Below are 19,353 nucleotides of genomic sequence, written 5' to 3'. Positions count from 1 at the left end.
AAAAGAGTTGAAAGTTACTATCTGTGCCAACAAAATGTACCTTTATTTTCAGTGTCTCAATCATTAAAACTTTAAATTTACTTTGATTGCAGCAAACTTATATTGGGTGACCACTATATTTTTTTTCTTCTAAGAAGCATGTGAGCCAACAGTATCTTGGAGAACATGGTGACACACAAGGAAACGCTCGAAGAATGGCACTGTGACCTGGGTCACGACCACATGTATTTATAAATGTGTATAATGAGAATTACATTGTAACAAACTATGAAATCATAGGTTTGGTAACAAATAATGTAAACAAACCATATAATCATAGGTTTATTTCAGATTTGGTAATAAGGAAAAACTTGATAATAAACCAAGGAATCACAGCTGATTCATAGTAAACTATAGATTATCCTATAGATCACGCTATAGATCACGTTTGTGGAGTAATTTGTAACACCTACCTGTGCGGAAGATTATTTATAAAGAAAACAAAAGCAAAATGAAAAAATGTTTAAAGAAAAGTAATAAGGTTTTGTAAAAATTGGATTTCATTTTGCCCTTTTCTGGAAGCAAAAAGTTGGAATTCTCAAGTTAAATGCATCATGGGAGCATGAAATATGGGTCATCCAATAACAGTATAATCAGCAACAATGGAGTTTTCAAAAGCAAACACTGCCATCATCATCTACCACTGAATCCAGGAACCTCCAACCAAGTACTGAAATGGAGGAGAAGCGCCGAGACGCCGGGAATTTACCGGCGAACACCACGGATTCGCCTTCATCGGAGCCGCCTTCGTCTCGCCGTCGAGCTGGAGCTCAGAAGCGAAAGGTCAGCGCTCTCGGTGGCTCTAACTCCTCATCCGCTCCCTCGAAACGCGTTACTCGGGACAAATTTGCTCTTTCGCACCCTCCAAATCACAACGGTCCTTTCACTAGAGCTCGACTTGGCCCTAACAATGGCGCTGGAACAGCATCGGGTAATGCGGCTGGAGGTCTCTCCGCCGCGGGATCAGTTAAGGTGGAGGGATCTTTTCTTCATTCCGAAGCTCAGCGTGGAGACACACTGGTTGCCGCGGCGGAGGAATTGAACAAGGCGAGTAGATTGGCGAATTTGGAAGCGTCTTTCGTAGCTGATTTCGAATCTATTAAATCTCGGGGTACGAATGCTCACGTCGTTCCGAATCATTGCGGTGAGTTTGATTTACACACTCATGCAAAATCCTGGTTTATGCCAATTATTTTAGAGGCTTATGGAGATGACTTTCCTGTTGAGAAACTGGAGTAATAGGAGGAAATTTTGAGGGGCTTGATGAAGGAGAGCTCCCCAATTTTCTTTCTTGTGATTAGGAATTCAGTATCTCAGTAATGCATATCTAAACTCTACATCAGGCTTCGTGTATCTGTTTCAATCAAGTTCAGTGCACATTTTTACACTTTAATTTTTGCAAACATTTATTAGCAAATCGAGGGTAGTTTAAAGAAAGCTACGTATAAGAAAGTGGTGGAAGAAATAATAGTGTTACATCTTGAGCTCATTCTGCCTTTCTGAAACTGTGATTGAATGCAAGAACATGAGAAAAATTTAAGCTCTCTGAAAGTTCTTATTATCCAAATCAATTGCGAAGAAGGATGGTTTGAACAACTGGAAATTAGGCCCCTTTCTTAACTTCTAGCTCATTTGTGTTGCCTTTATTCCAGCTCTCATTTCGTAGAAAAAAAATCTGTCAAAAAGAGGAGAAAATTCTGGTTATTAAACTTTTTAATCTGTGATTTTATTTTGAAACTCAAAGGCGTATTGGGTTTAGGCCTCCAATGCATTTTTGCATGAACCTCTAGATGTAAGCTTTCAACCTTGTAAATTTATTGGTCGTGAATTAGTCATCTTTTGCAGCGGTGGTAGCGTAAAATTAGAGCTGCACTGCAGTACAACTCTTCTTTAATGGTCCATTAGTTTTCATTAATTTATTTATGCGGAGGTCGAGAGGTCGAGAGTTTCAGATTGAGCATATAATTACCCTGTAGATAATCTTATGATATGTGAAATTATTTGAATGATGCCTGTTATCTTGGATTGGACAAGTACATAGACAGATCTTCTTCATGGGCATGGAGAGGGAGTCTCAACCGGTATTTTCTGTTTCCCTTTTTTTGCCCTTCTATTTCTTGTTCATGGTTTGTTTCTTTAAGCTTCTTAATTATCTAAAATATGTATTGAGATTGATTTGACTCAGAATAACCAGCCATGCAATAAGCTTAATTCTTCTTCTAGACAAAAATTTCCTTTCTACCTTTCTAGTCCCTAGAACAAGCTTAATCCAAGGCTTTCTTTCATTAGTAAAGAGATATCCACTAGTTCATTGATTATTGATTTGGTCTTTGTTTTCAGGTTGGTTTTCATGGACAAAAGTCCACCCGATTGAGGAACGCTCGATGCCTTCTTTTTTCAGTGGAAAGTCTGGCACTCGAAGTCCTGATATTTATATTGAGATACGTAATTGGATTATGAAAAAATTCCATGCAAATCCTAGTACGCAGATTGAATCAAAAGATGTATCAGAGATGGAAATCGGAGAACTAGATGCTAGACAGGAGGTGATGGAGTTTCTAGACCATTGGGGTTTGATTAATTTTCACCCTTTCCTATCTGCAGATTCAACTTCAACAAGTGATGTTGATGATGAAGATCAAAAGGACTCTTTGGTTGAGAAGTTGTTTCACTTTGAAACATTAGAATCCTCTCCATCTGTTGTTCCAAAGACTAATGTTACCATCGCTCCACCAAGATTGCTTCGAGAATCTGCAATTTCTGAAGAGATGGTGAGGCCTGAGGGTCCATCTGTTGAGTACCACTGTAACTCGTGCTCTGGTGATTGCTCTCGGAAACGGTACCACTGCCAGAAGCAGGTTGGGTTTCAATTCAAAACTCCTTAAACAGTTTATTGTTGGAATATCAAATTCGTATTTCAGGAATCACATGGATGCATAATCATGACATCTAAATTTCATGAGTTGTCTCACGAGTCAAATGTTATGTTTCATTTACATATCATCTAATAGTATTCATCTTTGACAGGCAGATTTTGATTTATGTTCGGAGTGCTTTAACAATGGGAAGTTTGATTCTGATATGTCTTCATCAGATTTTATTCTCATGGAGTCTGCTGAGGTTCCTGGTGCTAGTGGAGGTAAGTGGACAGATCAGGAAACTCTCCTCCTTCTTGAGGCTTTAGAGCTATATAAGGAAAACTGGAATGAGATTGCAGAACATGTGGCCACCAAAACAAAGGCCCAATGTATATTGCACTTCATTCAAATGCCAATTGAAGATAGCTTTCTTGAATCTGAGAACAATGATGAAGTCAGTGCAAAAGAAACTGTTGTTCCACCGTCAATTGAAAATGATTCGTCAGTTCCCATGGATATCACTGAATTGATGGATAATAAGACTACTGGAAAAGAGGCCTCGAATGTAGAAAATGCCAGCAAGGAAGATACAGTTGAGGTAAAAGTTGGGCAGGATAATTCAAAATCAAAGGATGTTGAAGTAAAAGCTGCTTTAGACAACTCGAAAACAGAAGATGGTGGTCAGAAGGTTTCTGAAGACATTGCCTTGAATGCTTTGAGGGAGGCATTTGAAGCCATTGGTTATGTATTAACATCTGATCAGCACCCACTTTCATTTTCTGATGTAGGGAACCCTGTCATGGCACTGGTAAGTTGAAATTTAGAGTATAAGAACTAATGAAATAGGTAGTCTTCCTCATTTTATTTGATCGATCTTGATAATTTTTAATTCATTAGTATATCTCAAATCAATTATAGTATATTTGTCATTTGTCGGATCAATATATGGTGTTTCCATTGTTTCTCTGAACCAGTTTAGGATTAAGTCTCTGATGTTGAAGTTTTTTGCTTTTCATTAAAAAGCATCTAAAAGTATAACCACTTTTTATAATTGTGCAGTGAACCAAAAACTTAAGTCATCACTTAAGTAGGTTCCTTGTGTCTGTTGAACTTGGTTTCTGGCATTTTCTTCAATTTTCTAAGTCCCAGAAATGGAAGATGATTGTTTACGTGATGAATCTTTTGGATGACATGGCAGGCATTTTAATTCTTGTTAGCCTATAAGATGCACCAGGTCTGCACTGCAAAGGAGCAGTTTGACGTTCACTTTGTATGAACTTACTACTTTGCTTGGAGGTGCACGTCAACTTTGTTGATTCTAGATTCTTGCTATCTTTTTCCTTTTCTTCTTTTATATTCAGTTCAAATAATTTTCTATCCTAGCTAGAAAACGTTGGTTTATCTTGAACCTGCTTTAGCCTTCTAGAAGTTTTCTGTGAGATATGTGTTTACATGAACCAAGTTTTGGCAGTTATCTTTATTACAAGTTCTCATTCATTGACTTCTGTTGTTGCCCAGAATTACCTTCAGTTAGGTACTATCATGTTTATCATATTTATAGATGGAGCAGAAATGCTTAAGCCTACTCTTTGTTCTTATCTGGAATTAGCACTCCCTATAATCATAAATTTTATTCCTGGTTGTTTAAATTATTAAATACCTCCTTTTCAGGCTGCATTCCTTGCACGCTTAGTTGGATCTGATGTTGTCAGTGCATCAGCTCATTTTTCCTTGAAAAGCATGTCTCAGAAATCTCCCAGTTTAGATCTGGCTACAAGACACTGCTTTATTTTAGAAGATCCACTAGATGACAAGGCACAAGCTAATTCAGAGAGGTACTTGACGTTGAGACTTGACATGTTTGTTTCAGTTTAGTTCTATTCTTTGATCACAACTGATACTATTGCAGGGTTGTCAATGTGGAAGCTCAGCAAAATGTCAATGAACAGTGTGAAAAACAGAGGAAAGACAATTCTACTTCAGTTTTAGATGATAGTGCCTTATCGACTACTAACAGTATTTACAAAAATGGAGAATCTGTGACAGAGGAAACTACAATGGAGAATAGAAATTCTGCAGATGCTACTAAAGAACACGATCCAATGGTTAATCATGGTTCAGATGTAACTAATAAATTGAAAGAACTGACAGAACCAGAAGTGCCCAAGGATGATAGAACAAGCATTGTTAAGGAAACTGAAAATATGGAATCAAAATTGACAACAAATACAGTTCAAAAATTGGGAGAAGAAACTTCTGTTGAAAAGCCATCACAATCTACGTTGTTATCAAAGGATATACATATGTCAGATCTACGGAATGCTGAAAAAACTGAGATTCAGAAACAAGTTCCATCTCCTTCTGTCAATACTTCAAAAATAGATGATGTGCCAAATCCTTTACCTTCCGTGAATGAACTTCAGCCACTGGTTGCTGCCAATTCAGTGAAAGTAGCCTCAAGTGATGTAGCTATGGTATCTGATCCTCGAGATAAGAATGAACCTGCACAAACTGAAACATCTAAATCTGTGGTTGACCAGGGAGCAAGCAAGGTCTCTGATTCTTTGCCCACAGAAGAGAATGCACCTCCACAGCCAGTTAAACCAAATCCAGTTATTGATAAAGGAACAGGTGCGTGTTTCTTTTGTAGTTTTCCTCTAGTTTTAATTTTGTAGTCTATGGACCTCCCACCAGGCAGGTTACATTTTTTAGTTTTTTAAGAAACTGTTCAAGGCTTTCCAAAGTTTGCACGTTCCAAGGGGATGGGGAAATACAAGCTATTTCCTATTAAACAATATTGACTTCGATTTGTTTTTAGGAACTTTATCATGCACTGTGATGTATGTTTCTGCGAAAAAGGATCATCAGGAACCGCCAAAGGAGTTTAGGACTTCTGTTAAGTTTGCTAGGAACTCTGAACTTGGGATGTCCAATGTCTTAACGCCAATTTATTTGGTCGAATCTTAGAGAAAATCTTGCTCATTAAAGGTAGGATAAATTTCTATCTACCTGCCAATAGGAAGATTATTTCCTTCAAATTAGACAAGAGGCTTGGATGGAAGAGTTGGCAAGAGTTCAAAATGATCTTTGACTATAAACTCTTACCCTTTTATACTACTCACAAGATGAGTTGGCAAGAGTTCTCTGGTTTGCTTGGACATTCCTTAATGAAAAAACCTGAAGTGGTCTTGAACTCTGGAACTGAATAAACAAGTCTATGGGCAACACAGAAGAGAAAAGTTTGTTGGAAAAAAAAAGAATTATAAGTGAAGGTCCGAGGTGTTGAGAGAAGAGGGGCTTGAATTGAAAGAATAGTTTGAGAGGTTGCATACCAGAGAAGAATTGCCCAGATAAAAAATTAAACCTTAATGGTTCCACAAAAAATCTCCTGTACAAGGTAATCAGGAAAGGTTTTTACCCAAGGAAAATCGAAGTTTTTATTTTTATTTTTATTTTTATGGGAGCTAAGACATGGAGGTATTAACCCAACTGCTAGACTTAAAAAAGGTTGCCATAAATATCTTGCAATATCACCTAATTGTGTTATGTGCATGAAGGCTACAGAATGGCACTGCCTTTTATTTGCCTATTGCACCTTTGCAAGAAATTTCTGGGAGTTTGTGCTTGCTGCTTTTGATTGGTTATGGTGACGGGAAACATCCAAGATCTCTTAGCCATATTTCTCTTGGAACGCCCTTTTGGAATCATTAGAGAATAAGCTTCTTTGGTTAGCTATCAAATAGTCTTCTTTTGGAATCATTGGGAAGAAAGGAATAGCTGAATTTTTATTCTCATTGTAGTTTTTCTACCTTAGTTTCTTCTGTACACTTCATTCATCAATAAAATCATATATTTCCTCCAAAGAAAACGGTTTAAACCCAGGAAATTAACTCTTATCTTTCCATAATAGTTCAATAGTGAGAAATGGATATAAATTGATCAGAAACGATGGAATTTGTGTTGAATCTCTATTAGAAATTATACAGAAGAGTTAACCACTATCATCAACTTTTCTCGTCTAGTTCTTCCATCTCCTTTGAATTGGAGGGATTAGATTGGCTCCATGTTCTTTTAACGTGCCACTTAATTCAGGAAGTCAGTCAATTCGTTACTTTTGTGGTGACACATGGCCCTTGATCCTAGTGTTTTTTTAATGATTTTTTTTTCCCTTTCAAAAGGTGTTAGATTCTCGCCGAAGTTGACTTATTAGATGTTCTAATGAGTTTCATAGAAATGGCTTTGTAGATTTACCTTCCAATTCTACAAATATTTCTTTTTATTTTACAAAATTCTTGTACTCTAACGAAGATAAGCCCGTGACTTTTGATTTCTCTATAATTGGAGCATAGGGCTCTATCCAGTTATTCATTCGACCCACTCCACTTGACTTGACTGACTCTTTCCGCATCAAGAATTCAAACAAGAGTCAGAAAGTCTTTCTAGCGAGGGGAGAGTTAGTTATAGCAATTTCACTCTTTTCCTAAGTCAGGGGTATTCCTCAGATTTTGAATAGCCAAGGTCTTTTGTTTGGTCTAGGGCAATAAAGAGTTCCGATTGGTAATAATATTATAAGAGTTCAGCCACATTAGTACAAACGCCAATCTTTATAAGTGCAACATTAAGGTTCTTATACATTGGAAAAAAGTGTTTAGTACTACTATTTCAAGAAATGTATCCACTTTTTTGCATGAGAGACAAATCCTTGATCTATTGGTAAAAACGGATGGCAGTATCTTTCTTCTTGGAGGAAAGTGTAATTTTCTTGGGGGAATCATACTGTATTCGACAAAACCAATCATAGTGAAGATTCACTTTATTTCTTATCCTTCAAAGTACCCTATGCCAAAGTCCATGATCTCCAGTTGGAGTAGCCATCCCAAGTTCCTTTACTCCACCCATCTTCATTAACTTAGATTGGAAGGTCTTCTTGTAACCTCTCTTGGTTGGAATGAGACACCTGAACCCTTTGCTCATTTGGATTGGTTTTGCAGAAGTGGAAACAAGTTGGACTAGAAATCAAGAGTTTCATGGGAAGAAAGTGTTAGGATCGCACAACAATGCACACGCTCGATCTAGATAAACACAAAGAACAGGATAGAGAAAAGTGCTAAAATGATTTTTTTATTGATGATTTCACGTATGCAAGAGAGAATTATAGAGAATAGAAAGTACATTTCAGAGCTCTGACGGATATATATATATAGAGTTCAGTTTACTATATATAGCTTTACCAGATTTAACCATCTACTATATATACCTATTTACTATATATAGCTTTACCCAATTTAACCATCTACTATATATAGCTATTTACCATATATAGCTTTATCGGATATAGCTTTACCATATATAAACCGTTGACCAAGCTATAAATAAGCAGCAATCTTCATAACCTAACAATTCTCTCAGGAGACTGATCCAGTCAACCAAGAATTTCATTCTCAAACGACCATGAGCATCTTCATGGTCTTCATGGCCCCATATCAATTGAGGCTTTGCACAACCTCAATATTCCAACATCAACACATTTTGTCAACATGTTTGCTGGATTCTTTGCGCCCTCTATCTTCTCTAAACACATCACCATCTTTCACTCACCTGCAAGTGAAATGGTATCGTCTTCTGTGTTTTCTCTTTAAATGATAAGACCGGGTTCCTTCGCCAACTGTATGACACTCTGACTATTTCTGTAAAGTATATCTTCGTGCTGCTTCTTGCCTATTCTTCCAGATAGTCAGTCATCCATATCGTCTTCTTTCTAGCTTCAACTATTGCCACGTACTCAATCTCAGTACAACGCATTTTTGAAGCCTAGACGTCCCATCATCCATGGCTTGCTCCTACTTGGTTGTATCCTCCAACTGTAGGGCCTCATCAAAGGGTTGTGGTTCCCTTTCATCAGCAACAGATAGTTTAAAGAAGGTACATACATATTTGGTACTCTGATAGTACAGGATGATCTTCTCAACACCAGTTCAGGTGTCACTTGCTTCACTGCTGATTCCTCCGCAACAACTTCAGGAGTTTGTTGAGTATCTGCTACAAGATCACGGGGTGATTTTCTCCGCAACTCAACCTCAACTCCCACTTCCTTTGTTGTCTTGGAACCTTGCTCCACATCTGGTTCCTTAGCAGTAGTCTCAGGAGTTTCTTGAGTATCTGCTACAACATCACTAGGTGAGTTTCCCTGCAACTCAAGCTCAACTCCCACTTGCTTCGTGGTCTTGGAACCTTGCTCCACATCTGGTTCCTCAGCAGTAGTCTCAGGAGTTTCATGAGTATCTGCTACAACATCACTAAGTGAGTTTTTCTGCAACTCAAGCTCAACTCCCACTCGCTTCGTCGAACCTTGCTCCACATATGGTTCCATTTCCAACCGCACTTTCTTCAATTCTCTGGCGGTCCTTGTGAAGCTAACTCGTTTCTGCTTGCTCATAACGTAGTTCTCACAATGACCCACATCAACAAATTTCAAACCTTCTAAAACTCCTTTTGTAGCCAGCCTCTTCATTCCTTTCGCGCTCATATGTTCAAGTCTATTGTGCCGTAGACTTGAATTTGAAGCACCCTCAGCAACAGCAGCATACACCCTGCAATGGTGTATAAGGTTCCAGATTTTGAGCCACGTGCTACCACCGTAGCACCCTTCATAATCTTCTACGAACTCTTCTCTAACTTTGTTGCATAACCTGTGTTGTCCAACTAACCAATAGAGATCAGGTTCCTTTTGAGACTAGGAATATATCTGACATCCTTTAATGTCCACTGATTTCCTGTCGGAGTTTTTATGCAGACATCTCCTTTTCCTTTAATCTCCAAATCTTTGTTGTCGGCAAGATACACCTTCTCGAAATTTCCAGACTTGAAATTCCGGAACAACTCTTTATTTGGAGACAAGTGAAAAGATGCACCTGAATCCAAAATCCAGGATTCAATCGAACTGTCCGCGCTGAGGATTAGAGCATCCCCAATGTCTTTTGCTAAATTTAAAGAATCATCATCATCTCCAGATTTGTGATTCTGCTTCCTCTTTGGTCTTGTACAACTTGTCCGAAAGTGACATTTTTCTCCACAATTCCAACACGTTACGTTTGGTCTATTTGGAGATTTTTCTCGGTTCTTTGATTTTGATGGCCTTTGTTTGGGCCCTTCGGTTTACTTCTTCCCCTTCGATTAACACTGAGAGCATTGCCTGATGAATCTCCAGTTTCTCGTTTGCGAATACTTTCGCTGAGAACTACATCTCGAATTTCACCAAACTTCAGTTTATCATATCCTCGGGAACTGCTGATTGCGGCAACAACAGTATCCCATGACTCGGGTAAGGATGACATCAAAATCAACGCTTTAATTTCATCTTCGAAATTAATTTCCACCGAACTCAGTTGACTTATGATCATACTGAATTCATTTATATGATCAGCAACAGGTCCACCTTCAGACATCTGTAGATTGAACAATCTCTGCATCAAATCCACCTTGTTCATAGCCGATGGTTTTTCATACATATTTGACAGCGCCTTCAATAGATCTGACGTTGTCTTCTCCTTGATAATGTTAAACGTCATGTTTCTAGATAGCGTCAATCGGATCAGCCCCAAGGCTTGTCGATCCTTGAGCTTCCACTGTTCCGTGGTCATGGTATCCGGCTTCACCCCCAACAGAGGTTCGTGAAGATCTTTCTGGTACAGATAATCTTCAATCTGCATCTTCCAGAAACCGAAATCGGATCCATCGAACTTCTCAATTCCAATCTTTGAACTTTCCATCTTCACAGATCGTGGTGAATTTTGTCTAGCTCTGATACCAGTTGTTAGGATCGCACAACAACGCGCACGCTCGATCTAGATGAACACAAAGAACAGGATAGAGAAAAGTGCAAGGAGAACTCTGGCTAAAAGGATTTTTTTATTGATGACTTCACGTATGTATAGTAAGAGAGAATTACAGAGAATAGAAAGTACATTTCAAAGCTCTACCGGACGGGATATATATATAGTTCAGTTTATTATATATAGCTTTACCAGATTTAACCATCTACTATATATAGCTATTTACCATATATATCGGATATAACTTTACCGGATATAGCTTTACCAAATATAGCTTTACCAGATATAACCGTTGACCAAGCTATAAATAAGCAGCAGGCTCCATAACCTAATAGAAAGGGGGCTGTAACACTTTTTTTAATAGTATCGGAGCAACTATTTAAGCAATTTTTTTTTTACTTCTCCAAGTTTTTAGGGTTTTCGTGGATGAGCTAGAATGGCAGCCTATGCGTAGTAGAAATAGGTTTTCGGAGATTAAGCGTGTAGTGTGTAGTTTTGTTTCGACTTGATGACCTTGTCTGAAGAGTGTTGGGAGAGTATTAAATTGAATGTGTTAAAGGTTAGGAGACTTGTTTGAAAGAGTTGTAGAGAATGATTTGAAGGTGATGAGTCCTGTTAACATATGCTTTAAGATCACAGAATTACGTTTGGTTCTTTGTGAACAAGATGGTATACTTCGTTTCTTTCTAGTATAATATATTATGATGAAAACTGTGTTTGATCTGCTGTGCGCATCATTTGTGTGTGTCTATATATACACACACACAAGGGCAGGGGAAAGAGAGATTCTCCCCGAAAAGAATTAGTTGTTACTAAGACACGGCCAAGAAGCTAGAAAATGAATGTGGTACAAAAAGTATTGGGGTTAGTGATATCTTCTAAGAGGTCGTTTGGTTTAAGACTTCATAGATGCTTGGAATTAACGGTTGTTACTAAGACACGGCCAAGAAGCTAGAAAATGAATGTGGTACAAAAAGTATTGGGGTTAGTGATATCTTCTAAGAGGTCGTTTGGTTTAAGACTTCATAGATGCTTGGAATTAACGGTTGTTACTAAGACACGGCCAAGAAGCTAGAAAATGAATGTGGTACAAAAAGTATTGGGGTTAGTGATATCTTCTAAGAGGTCGTTTGGTTTAAGACTTCATAGATGCTTGGAATTAACGGTTGTTACTAAGACACGGCCAAGAAGCTAGAAAATGAATGTGGTACAAAAAGTATTGGGGTTAGTGATATCTTCTAAGAGGTCGTTTGGTTTAAGATTTCATAGATGCTTGGAATTAACGGGTATCTGTCATTGATATGCGAGGAAATAAGATTGCTAGGTATAAAAGATTATTGTGTTTAGTTGTGCACGATAACTTTGGAATTTACAAGTACAAATTATGTTTATGTTTATTTTTTGGAATTTACATGTACGAATTATGTTTATATTTATTTTATGGAACTATTGGAGATAACCTTATATATAATTTAATAGATTAATTAATTAAAAATATATATATATATTCAAAATATCACTAAAAACTAATATTTTTTAGACCCAAAATTAATTTATTAAAAATAATAAATCCTTTTAATTGGATAATTGAATATGATTTTAGCAGATAAGTTCATTAATTGATATATTTTTATCGACAAAATTAATTGAATAAATAGATGATTATTATTAATTTTAATTTTAATTGATTACTTATGATACATTCATAATGAATGAAGTAATAAAAATTAGTCAAAGACAGTTAGTTGATTATAAATAATCGATTAATTAGTTATGGTAAACCAAAATCAATTAATTAATTAACTATATATTCAAAGTAAAATTACAAATAACTATATTCAAAATAAAATTGAATAACACGAGCAGATCATGGATCTTCTTTCATTTGCTAGGATCGGCCAGAAGTTCTCTGAGGTTTTAGTTCTCTGAGGTTTTAAAATGTGTTGTTCTTTTAGGTTTATATACTGACTGCCTGTGTTATTTATGGTACCTGTTTATTTGTTCATAACAGATGATAATCAAAGCAAGAACAATGAAGAAGAAAATTCCAAATGTACAAGTAAGAAAGAGGAAAAAATCGATAAGCTGAAGCGTGCTGCAGTTACGACGCTTGCAGCAGCAGCTGTGAAGGCAAAAGTTCTGGCTAATCAGGAAGAGGATCAAATTCGTCAACTTGCCATGATATTAATCGAGAAACAGGTATCTCGATCAAAGTTGGTTTCGATCGATTTTGATTACATATTAATGAAATTATTACCCCTTCTTTGGGCAGCTGCATAAGTTGGAAAGCAAGTTAGCATACTTCAACGATATGGACAATGTGTCGATGAGAATCAGAGAGCAACTGGACAGGTCAAAGCAAAGGCTTTTCCAGGAACGTGCGCAGATAATTGCTGCTCGACTCGGCGTACCTGCTTCAGCATCACGAGGTGTGGCACCACCAGGAAACAGAATGGCTATGAACTTCCCAAACTCAGTTCCAAGGCCTCCAATGGGCATGGCGCCCCAAAGGCCACCGACTTCTGGACCACGGGTATAGCTTAGCTTCTACTAATCCTAACCCAAAATATGCAACGAACCAACACCAGTACCACAATTTCTGTAAGTTCATTTCACCTGCAAATCATCAGGACACACTTTCTTCTGTTGGTTCCAAGTAAATCAAATATTAGCTTACTGATAGAGATTGCAACCATTGTAATACAGCAGAATTCACTTCAGTTTACTGTATAACCCATTTGATGTTTGCGTTGTATTAGTAGATTTTGGAATTTGGGAGGAAAAAGAGTATAATTTAGCTTGCCAGATCTGTTAGCCACAAGCCCTATCGCTATGCCCGCTAACTAGCTCGTTATCAATTTTAGATTTTTGACAGTTCAAGCTGCCATAAGAATATGCTCGTGTTCGAGTGAAAAATTCAAATATCTGAACTTTTAGTTGAGGGTATATACCTCAGATAAGTTCATATAACTTTAAATTGCCACTACACAGATAGAAAATATATTGGAGCATGAACCAAAGCATGAACAGAAGAACCAGAATCATCCTATCATAGAAACAAGAATCACAAATTCTCTTAAAGAAAAAATCCCAAAAACTCTGACTGAGAAGGAACAAAATTATATGAACTTATGCAACAACAGATTGTCATCAACAAATGAGGCTCAGGCACAACAGGTTCAATCACCAGACGGATAATGAATTATACCTACGACAGTAAACACAATTTGCATAGACCAAACACAACTGAACGGATAATGACGGGACTCGTTCAAATGCAAAACCCAAATGTACAAATAGGAACGCGTAGAAAGCCTGAGTCCGTAAGACCTTTATAGAAGACTTCTGCTTTACTGGAGAATGAAATGGAATAAGAAGAGACTCGGTGTATCGAACTCAGCAGTCGCATCCAGATGATCTTGACTGATTGTTGGTTGCAACATCGATTGTGTCAGGTAAGTATCTGCAATAACATGGCAACCATCAATCAACAAAGGTTTTGTGAAAGTGAAAGTTAATAGCCAGAAGGTGGACCAATGAAGCATTGATGATACAAAGTTTGAAGCAACGAAGTTAGAGAATTTTGAAGAGCAATTAGGAAACGCAGCCATTTAGGAAGAACTAGATTCTACATATCCACAGCCTCGGGTCAAAATTACAAACTAATTCTACTGCTAGAGCTAAACTATAGCTCAGCGTTATGTTCGCTATAAGCTATACGATGCATTTGGGATCCGGCCCACATGCTGCCAATCTACGACATGCAATAAGCACATGCCAATCTTGGAACCAAAAAATCAGGTGAGTTTTCCCAATCGACTGTTAGAAATCACGACCCTCCACGATAGTATGATATGATATTGTCCACTTTGAGCATAAGCTCTCGTGACTTTATTTTTTGTTTACCCAAAAGACCTCATATCAATGGAAATGTATTCCTTACTTATAAACTCCCGATCAACCCTTGTGGGACTCCTCTCCCAACAATCCTCAACAATCCTCCCCTTCAACCTAGTACACCATAGAGCCTCCCCTGAGGCCTGTGGAGCCCTCAAACAGCCTCCCCTTAATTGATACTCGACTCCTTCTCTGGAACCCTTGAACAAAGTACACCCTTTGTTTGACACTTTAGTCACTTTTGACTACACCTTTGGGGCTCACAACTTCTTTTTTCGACATTTGAGGATTCTATTGACATGGCTAAGTTAAGGGCATGGCTCTGATACCATGTTAGAAACCACAACCCTCCACAATGGTATGCTTTTAGTTTACCCAAAAGGCCTCGTACCAATGTAAATGTATTCTTTACTTATAAACCCATGATCAACCCCTATTAGCCGATGTGGGACTCCTCTCCCAACAATCCTCAACATCAACACCTATATCAACTCGAGTTGTTATTGCCGGGTGAATTTCATGATTATGTAACGAACAGTTACTTTGCTTCGTATTTTATGTACGCGTACATCAAATAACTGAGAATGGAATTCAGAAAGACTGAGAGTTAATTATATATTTGATTCTCAGAAATTATGGTTTGGCATATGAACTTACATCTCTTCCTCTTCCCCACTCTTGAGGGCATTTTTCGCAATGCATTCGAAAGCTTCTTCTACGTTAATGCCTTCTTTGGCAGACGTTTCAAAGTATGGAATATTTCCTTTCGACGCGCACCAAGCTCGTGCCTTTTTCTCTGAAACCTGAAATATTCAGAAAAACAGAACATTTCACTATCTTCTGGAGATAGAAAGAGGAAATGATACAGTATAGAAAATTAGGCAATACTTACAACTCTACTGTTTCCACCATCAACGTCGACTTTATTTCCTAAAACAACAAAGGGAAAATTCTCCGGGTCTGAAGGGCTCGCCTGCAGATGGTTTTACAAAAATGTCAAAAGATGTTCAGGTTTCTTTTCAACTTATTTGAATTCTTCTAATGGCTTTCTGGTAATGAGATAATCAATGAACACAGATGAAAAAACCTGTATAAGGAATTCTTCTCGCCAGTTGTTAAGGTTGTCAAATGATTTCATTGAATTGACATCATACACCAGAACGCAGCAATCGGCACCTCGGTAAAAAGCAACACCGAGACTTTGGAACCGTTCCTGGCCTGCTGTATCCCATATCTGTAAGGCATAAAGGAATAAATTACATTTAACAGGATATATCGAGTCTCTTTGTTGCTTGTTGGCTTCATGGGTTTACATTAATAAACCTATATGCCACAGCTCTCAGGAGATGGCAATGAAATGCTACTAAATGGGATCTAATCACTCAAGGTTAAACCGAGTCCAATACACGAAACAATGCAGCCTTCATAGCCATGTTCTTGCTACTCATAAATGATTACAACACAAGTATCCGTTTCAAAAGGTCATCCAAGAAATTGGTATCTTCCCAAATGGATCAATCGAGTTCATAACATTTTCCATATGAACACACACTAGATTGAGGTGCCTTTGTGCACTTTTTTATCACTATCAATTCAAGGGAATTCACCAAATTAGAGCAATAAAAGAGCATAGTTTCCCCACCACCAACCTGCAAAGTGAAAAGTCTATCTTCGAATTGCACCTCTTTAGTCAAGAAATCAGCTCCAATGGTGGCCTTGTATTGATTACTAAACTTCTTATTCACGTATCTGTTTTTCAAAGCTAAAGAAAACCACACGGAGAATCAAGAAACTGATACTACAAAAAAAAGAAACTCGAATGGAAAATGTTGCATTATAACATAGTTATAATTCAATGATCAAGCAGGATACTGGTTCATCAAAGAGGTCTTCCCAACCCTGCAAATTCAAAGCCAAGTTTCAAGTTATCATAGATTAGACTTCAAACAAACCAAAACCTTCAAATAACAGCCTAATCGTTTCAATTTTCTCTAGTACTATCAACCAAACAAGACAAAAGCCCCTTTCTCAAAAAGTAAACAATAAAAAGAAGCAAGAAAAATCCAAGAAACTCAAAGCACCAAGCAATTCAAAATCGGAGTAGACAGAATCTTGAGACCCCATTTGAATCCCGGCCAGATCAAAGGGCAGCAAATTCAAGAATCCACAAAAGAAAATTCCCAAAGCTCGGGAAGTAACGATCTGGGTGGATCCACGAGTATTGAAAAGAAATCCGAATATTAAAAGATCAGAAAGAGAAAGAGGAGAAGAAGAAGAAGAGGGATTTGCTCACCCGCTATCCCCAAGGATTATGACCTTCAAGAGGGTTCTTCTGCGGGAAGGCATCGTAAGGGAAAAGGGATCAACTCAAATCTGTAGACAACACAGAGAGAGAGAATTGGAAGAACAGAGGTTTCGAGTCTCTCTCTCTCTCTCTCTCTCTCTCTCTCTCTCCCCCTCTCTCTCTGATTAGACGACGAAGCCAAGCTGGAGGGATCTGTGATTGGGAAAGCCTACGAACATTTTCATTTCATTTCCCCCCTTCTTCCTTTTATTTCAATAAGGAAATAATAATAATAATAATATTAATAAACAATAATATTATGTATTTAAACATAATAATAATAATAATAATAATAATAATAATAATATATATATATATATATATAATCGATCTGATTAGTTATATTTTTTAAAATAAAGTATTACTAGAGATGATCACTGGAGGTTGTCGTGTAGTGGCGGGTACTAGTCACTAACGATGGCTTTTAATAGTTAGAAATGGTCGTTACTATATGCATCAGTGATTGTTGTTGATAATGATCGTCAAAGATGTTGTTAATAGTGGTCGTCAATAGGCAACAATTGTGCGAGGGTATTTTGGTCATTTTAAACGTGAAAATTTGAGAGATTTTTAAATTAAATACTAGATTTTTATTTTTTTTATTTCTAAAAAGTTGATTTATAATGTTTTACCTAAAATCATTTATTAAAAAAAAAAAGTCATTTTGAGTATAGGAAGTAATTAATGATATATTTTACCAAATAGAATAATTGAGTCTCTTAGGTTTGAAATTCTATTATAACCAGTAATAATAATAATAATTTACTAAATTATTAATTTGTATTTAATAAATTTTTTATCTAATTAATATTTTTTTTAAATTCATGAAAGGGTTAGACAAAACATACTTAAGAATTAATAAATAAAAAATCAATTTTAGCTCGAATAGAATTAATTTATTAAAAAATAATAAAAATGTTAAAGAGAATATGGAACACAAAATTAAAAGTTCACTATCTTCCCTAGTTTTCATCCCTAATTTTCAGATCATGCCACCTATAGAATATGGAAAAGGTCGGAGAGGAGGATGACCCCTATGAGATGACTGAGGTAGTACTTGTAGTTAGACTAGATCCCACAACCACCCTGAGTTCGAGTCATTTTAGGCCATGATGCAGACCATAGTGGTCATCCAGTAAACCAATAACACAAGAGGCTAGGTACTTGTGAGATTTCAGGAGGTGCGACTCTCGTATCTTTAACGGGATCTCGGAGGATTTGACAGTGGTGTAACTATGGATGTTGTTGATGGAGACGATCTTCTGTTTGATGAATTACCTGAATAACTAGAAAGTGTCATGTGCATCGTTCATGTGCAAGTTGACGCCGAAATATAGTGGGAGTCCACTTAGGATATCTTTAGTCTGGATGGAGGTGTGATCTTCTAGTTTAAGTTTAGGGAAGCATTTTGGAAAGAATATTACCTAGAGGTGACCCGACTTTAGAAACAATGGGAATTCACCCATCTCATGTAGAATGAACGCTCCTTCACTAATATGGGAGAGAGTTTATGAGAACGAAGCAATTTACCCCTGCAGTTGGCACAAAGATGAATATGACTCAGAGCAGCTCAGGATATGAAGGAAACTATAGCTGGAGAACTTTGAGGGCTAGTAGCACCGACAACCATAGTAGGACAGAAGCTACGATATGACCAAACAGAACCACACTATTAGCCACCAGTGCGCCAACAATAAAACACAGAAAAACCCCGCATGGACCCTAGGCATGGTCAGCAATCAAGCTGATAGCGGGATAAGAAAAAAAAAGTGATGTGTAGTAGGAAACACAAGAGATGATGCTTGGGCCAGACTAGAGCATGCTTCCGGTGCGCCCAAAAGGGACACATTGCCATGAATTGCCTAGGAAAAAGCATTGAAAACCCGATTAATTAGCCAAGACACGCAGGTGGGGAGGCCTATGCAAACCCACTCCCAAGTAAGAGCGTATGTCTCCACTAGTAGAGACATTGAAAACTCCGACATAATAGTGACGACACTTTGTTAGTTACGGGGCATCTACCCTAACTTTGTTTGATTTGGGGCTTACCCCATTCTTTATATATGTTTTCGTTTGCTAATCAGACACAATTTCAATTAGAGCCTTTATTGCATGTACTCTATGTTAGTACTGCAATAGGAGTAGTCTTAATTGCGAGGAATAGAGTGAAGGGGGTTAAGGGTCTATTCAAGGTAGACCACTAGATATAACTCTGATAGTTGTTATATGAGTGATTTTGATGTAATATTCAGGATGGATTAGTTAGCCAAGAAAATTCGAGTATAGACTATCATAGAAAGAAAGTAGTGTTTTCGTCACCGTCACAAACCAACATCAAATTTAAGGGCACTTGTACGGGAGCTACCCTAGAATAGTCTTTATG

General features: G+C 37.4%; 2 protein-coding genes across 2 annotated transcripts; one reads left to right on the top strand and one right to left on the bottom strand.

The window, feature by feature from the left end:
• The first annotated feature begins 566 nt into the window (after window positions 1–566).
• Window positions 567–13,547, top strand: LOC111437510 (SWI/SNF complex subunit SWI3D-like). The gene is made up of 7 exons (XM_023075516.1): window positions 567–1,183; window positions 2,380–2,897; window positions 3,067–3,705; window positions 4,569–4,732; window positions 4,807–5,528; window positions 12,741–12,928; window positions 13,002–13,547. Exons 1-7 carry the CDS (start codon window positions 715–717, stop codon window positions 13,266–13,268), a joined length of 2,967 nt encoding a protein of 988 aa, XP_022931284.1. The 5' UTR covers window positions 567–714; the 3' UTR covers window positions 13,269–13,547.
• Window positions 13,548–13,752: 205 nt separating this feature from the next.
• On the bottom strand, window positions 13,753–17,061 carry LOC111437519 (ras-related protein RABG3f). Its single transcript, XM_023075526.1, has 7 exons — window positions 16,920–17,061; window positions 16,499–16,525; window positions 16,276–16,375; window positions 15,714–15,860; window positions 15,519–15,599; window positions 15,284–15,429; window positions 13,753–14,192 (listed from the first exon to the last, which is right to left on the bottom strand). The coding sequence occupies exons 1-7, from the start codon at window positions 16,970–16,972 to the stop codon at window positions 14,126–14,128; spliced, it is 621 nt and encodes a 206-aa protein (XP_022931294.1). The 5' UTR covers window positions 16,973–17,061; the 3' UTR covers window positions 13,753–14,125.
• Between the last annotated feature and the right edge of the window lie 2,292 nt (window positions 17,062–19,353).

This window comes from Cucurbita moschata, unplaced genomic scaffold, assembly GCF_002738365.1.
Source record: "Cucurbita moschata cultivar Rifu unplaced genomic scaffold, Cmos_1.0 Cmo_Scf00003, whole genome shotgun sequence".
In the NCBI taxonomy this organism is placed as follows: Eukaryota; Viridiplantae; Streptophyta; class Magnoliopsida; order Cucurbitales; family Cucurbitaceae; genus Cucurbita; species Cucurbita moschata.
The sequence above is the reverse complement of the archived record's forward strand: the minus strand, read 5'-3'. Positions and strand labels throughout refer to the sequence as shown.

What these genes read in the sequence shown, in the direction of transcription:
- LOC111437510 (XM_023075516.1), top strand. Translation starts at nt 715, where the DNA reads ATGGAGGAGAAGCGCCGAGACGCCGGGAATTTACCGGCGAACACCACG. An exon ending in AGTTATTGATAAAGGAACAG is followed by an intron (nt 5,529 to 12,740) that starts GTGCGTGTTTCT and finishes TGTTCATAACAG; the next exon opens with ATGATAATCAAAGCAAGAAC. An exon ending in TGATATTAATCGAGAAACAG is followed by an intron (nt 12,929 to 13,001) that starts GTATCTCGATCA and finishes TTCTTTGGGCAG; the next exon opens with CTGCATAAGTTGGAAAGCAA.
- LOC111437519 (XM_023075526.1), bottom strand. Translation starts at nt 16,972, where the DNA reads ATGCCTTCCCGCAGAAGAACCCTCTTGAAGGTCATAATCCTTGGGGAT. An exon ending in ATAATCCTTGGGGATAGCGG is followed by an intron (nt 16,526 to 16,919) that starts GTGAGCAAATCC and finishes TTGAATTTGCAG; the next exon opens with GGTTGGGAAGACCTCTTTGA. An exon ending in ATAGACTTTTCACTTTGCAG is followed by an intron (nt 15,861 to 16,275) that starts GTTGGTGGTGGG and finishes TATGCCTTACAG; the next exon opens with ATATGGGATACAGCAGGCCA.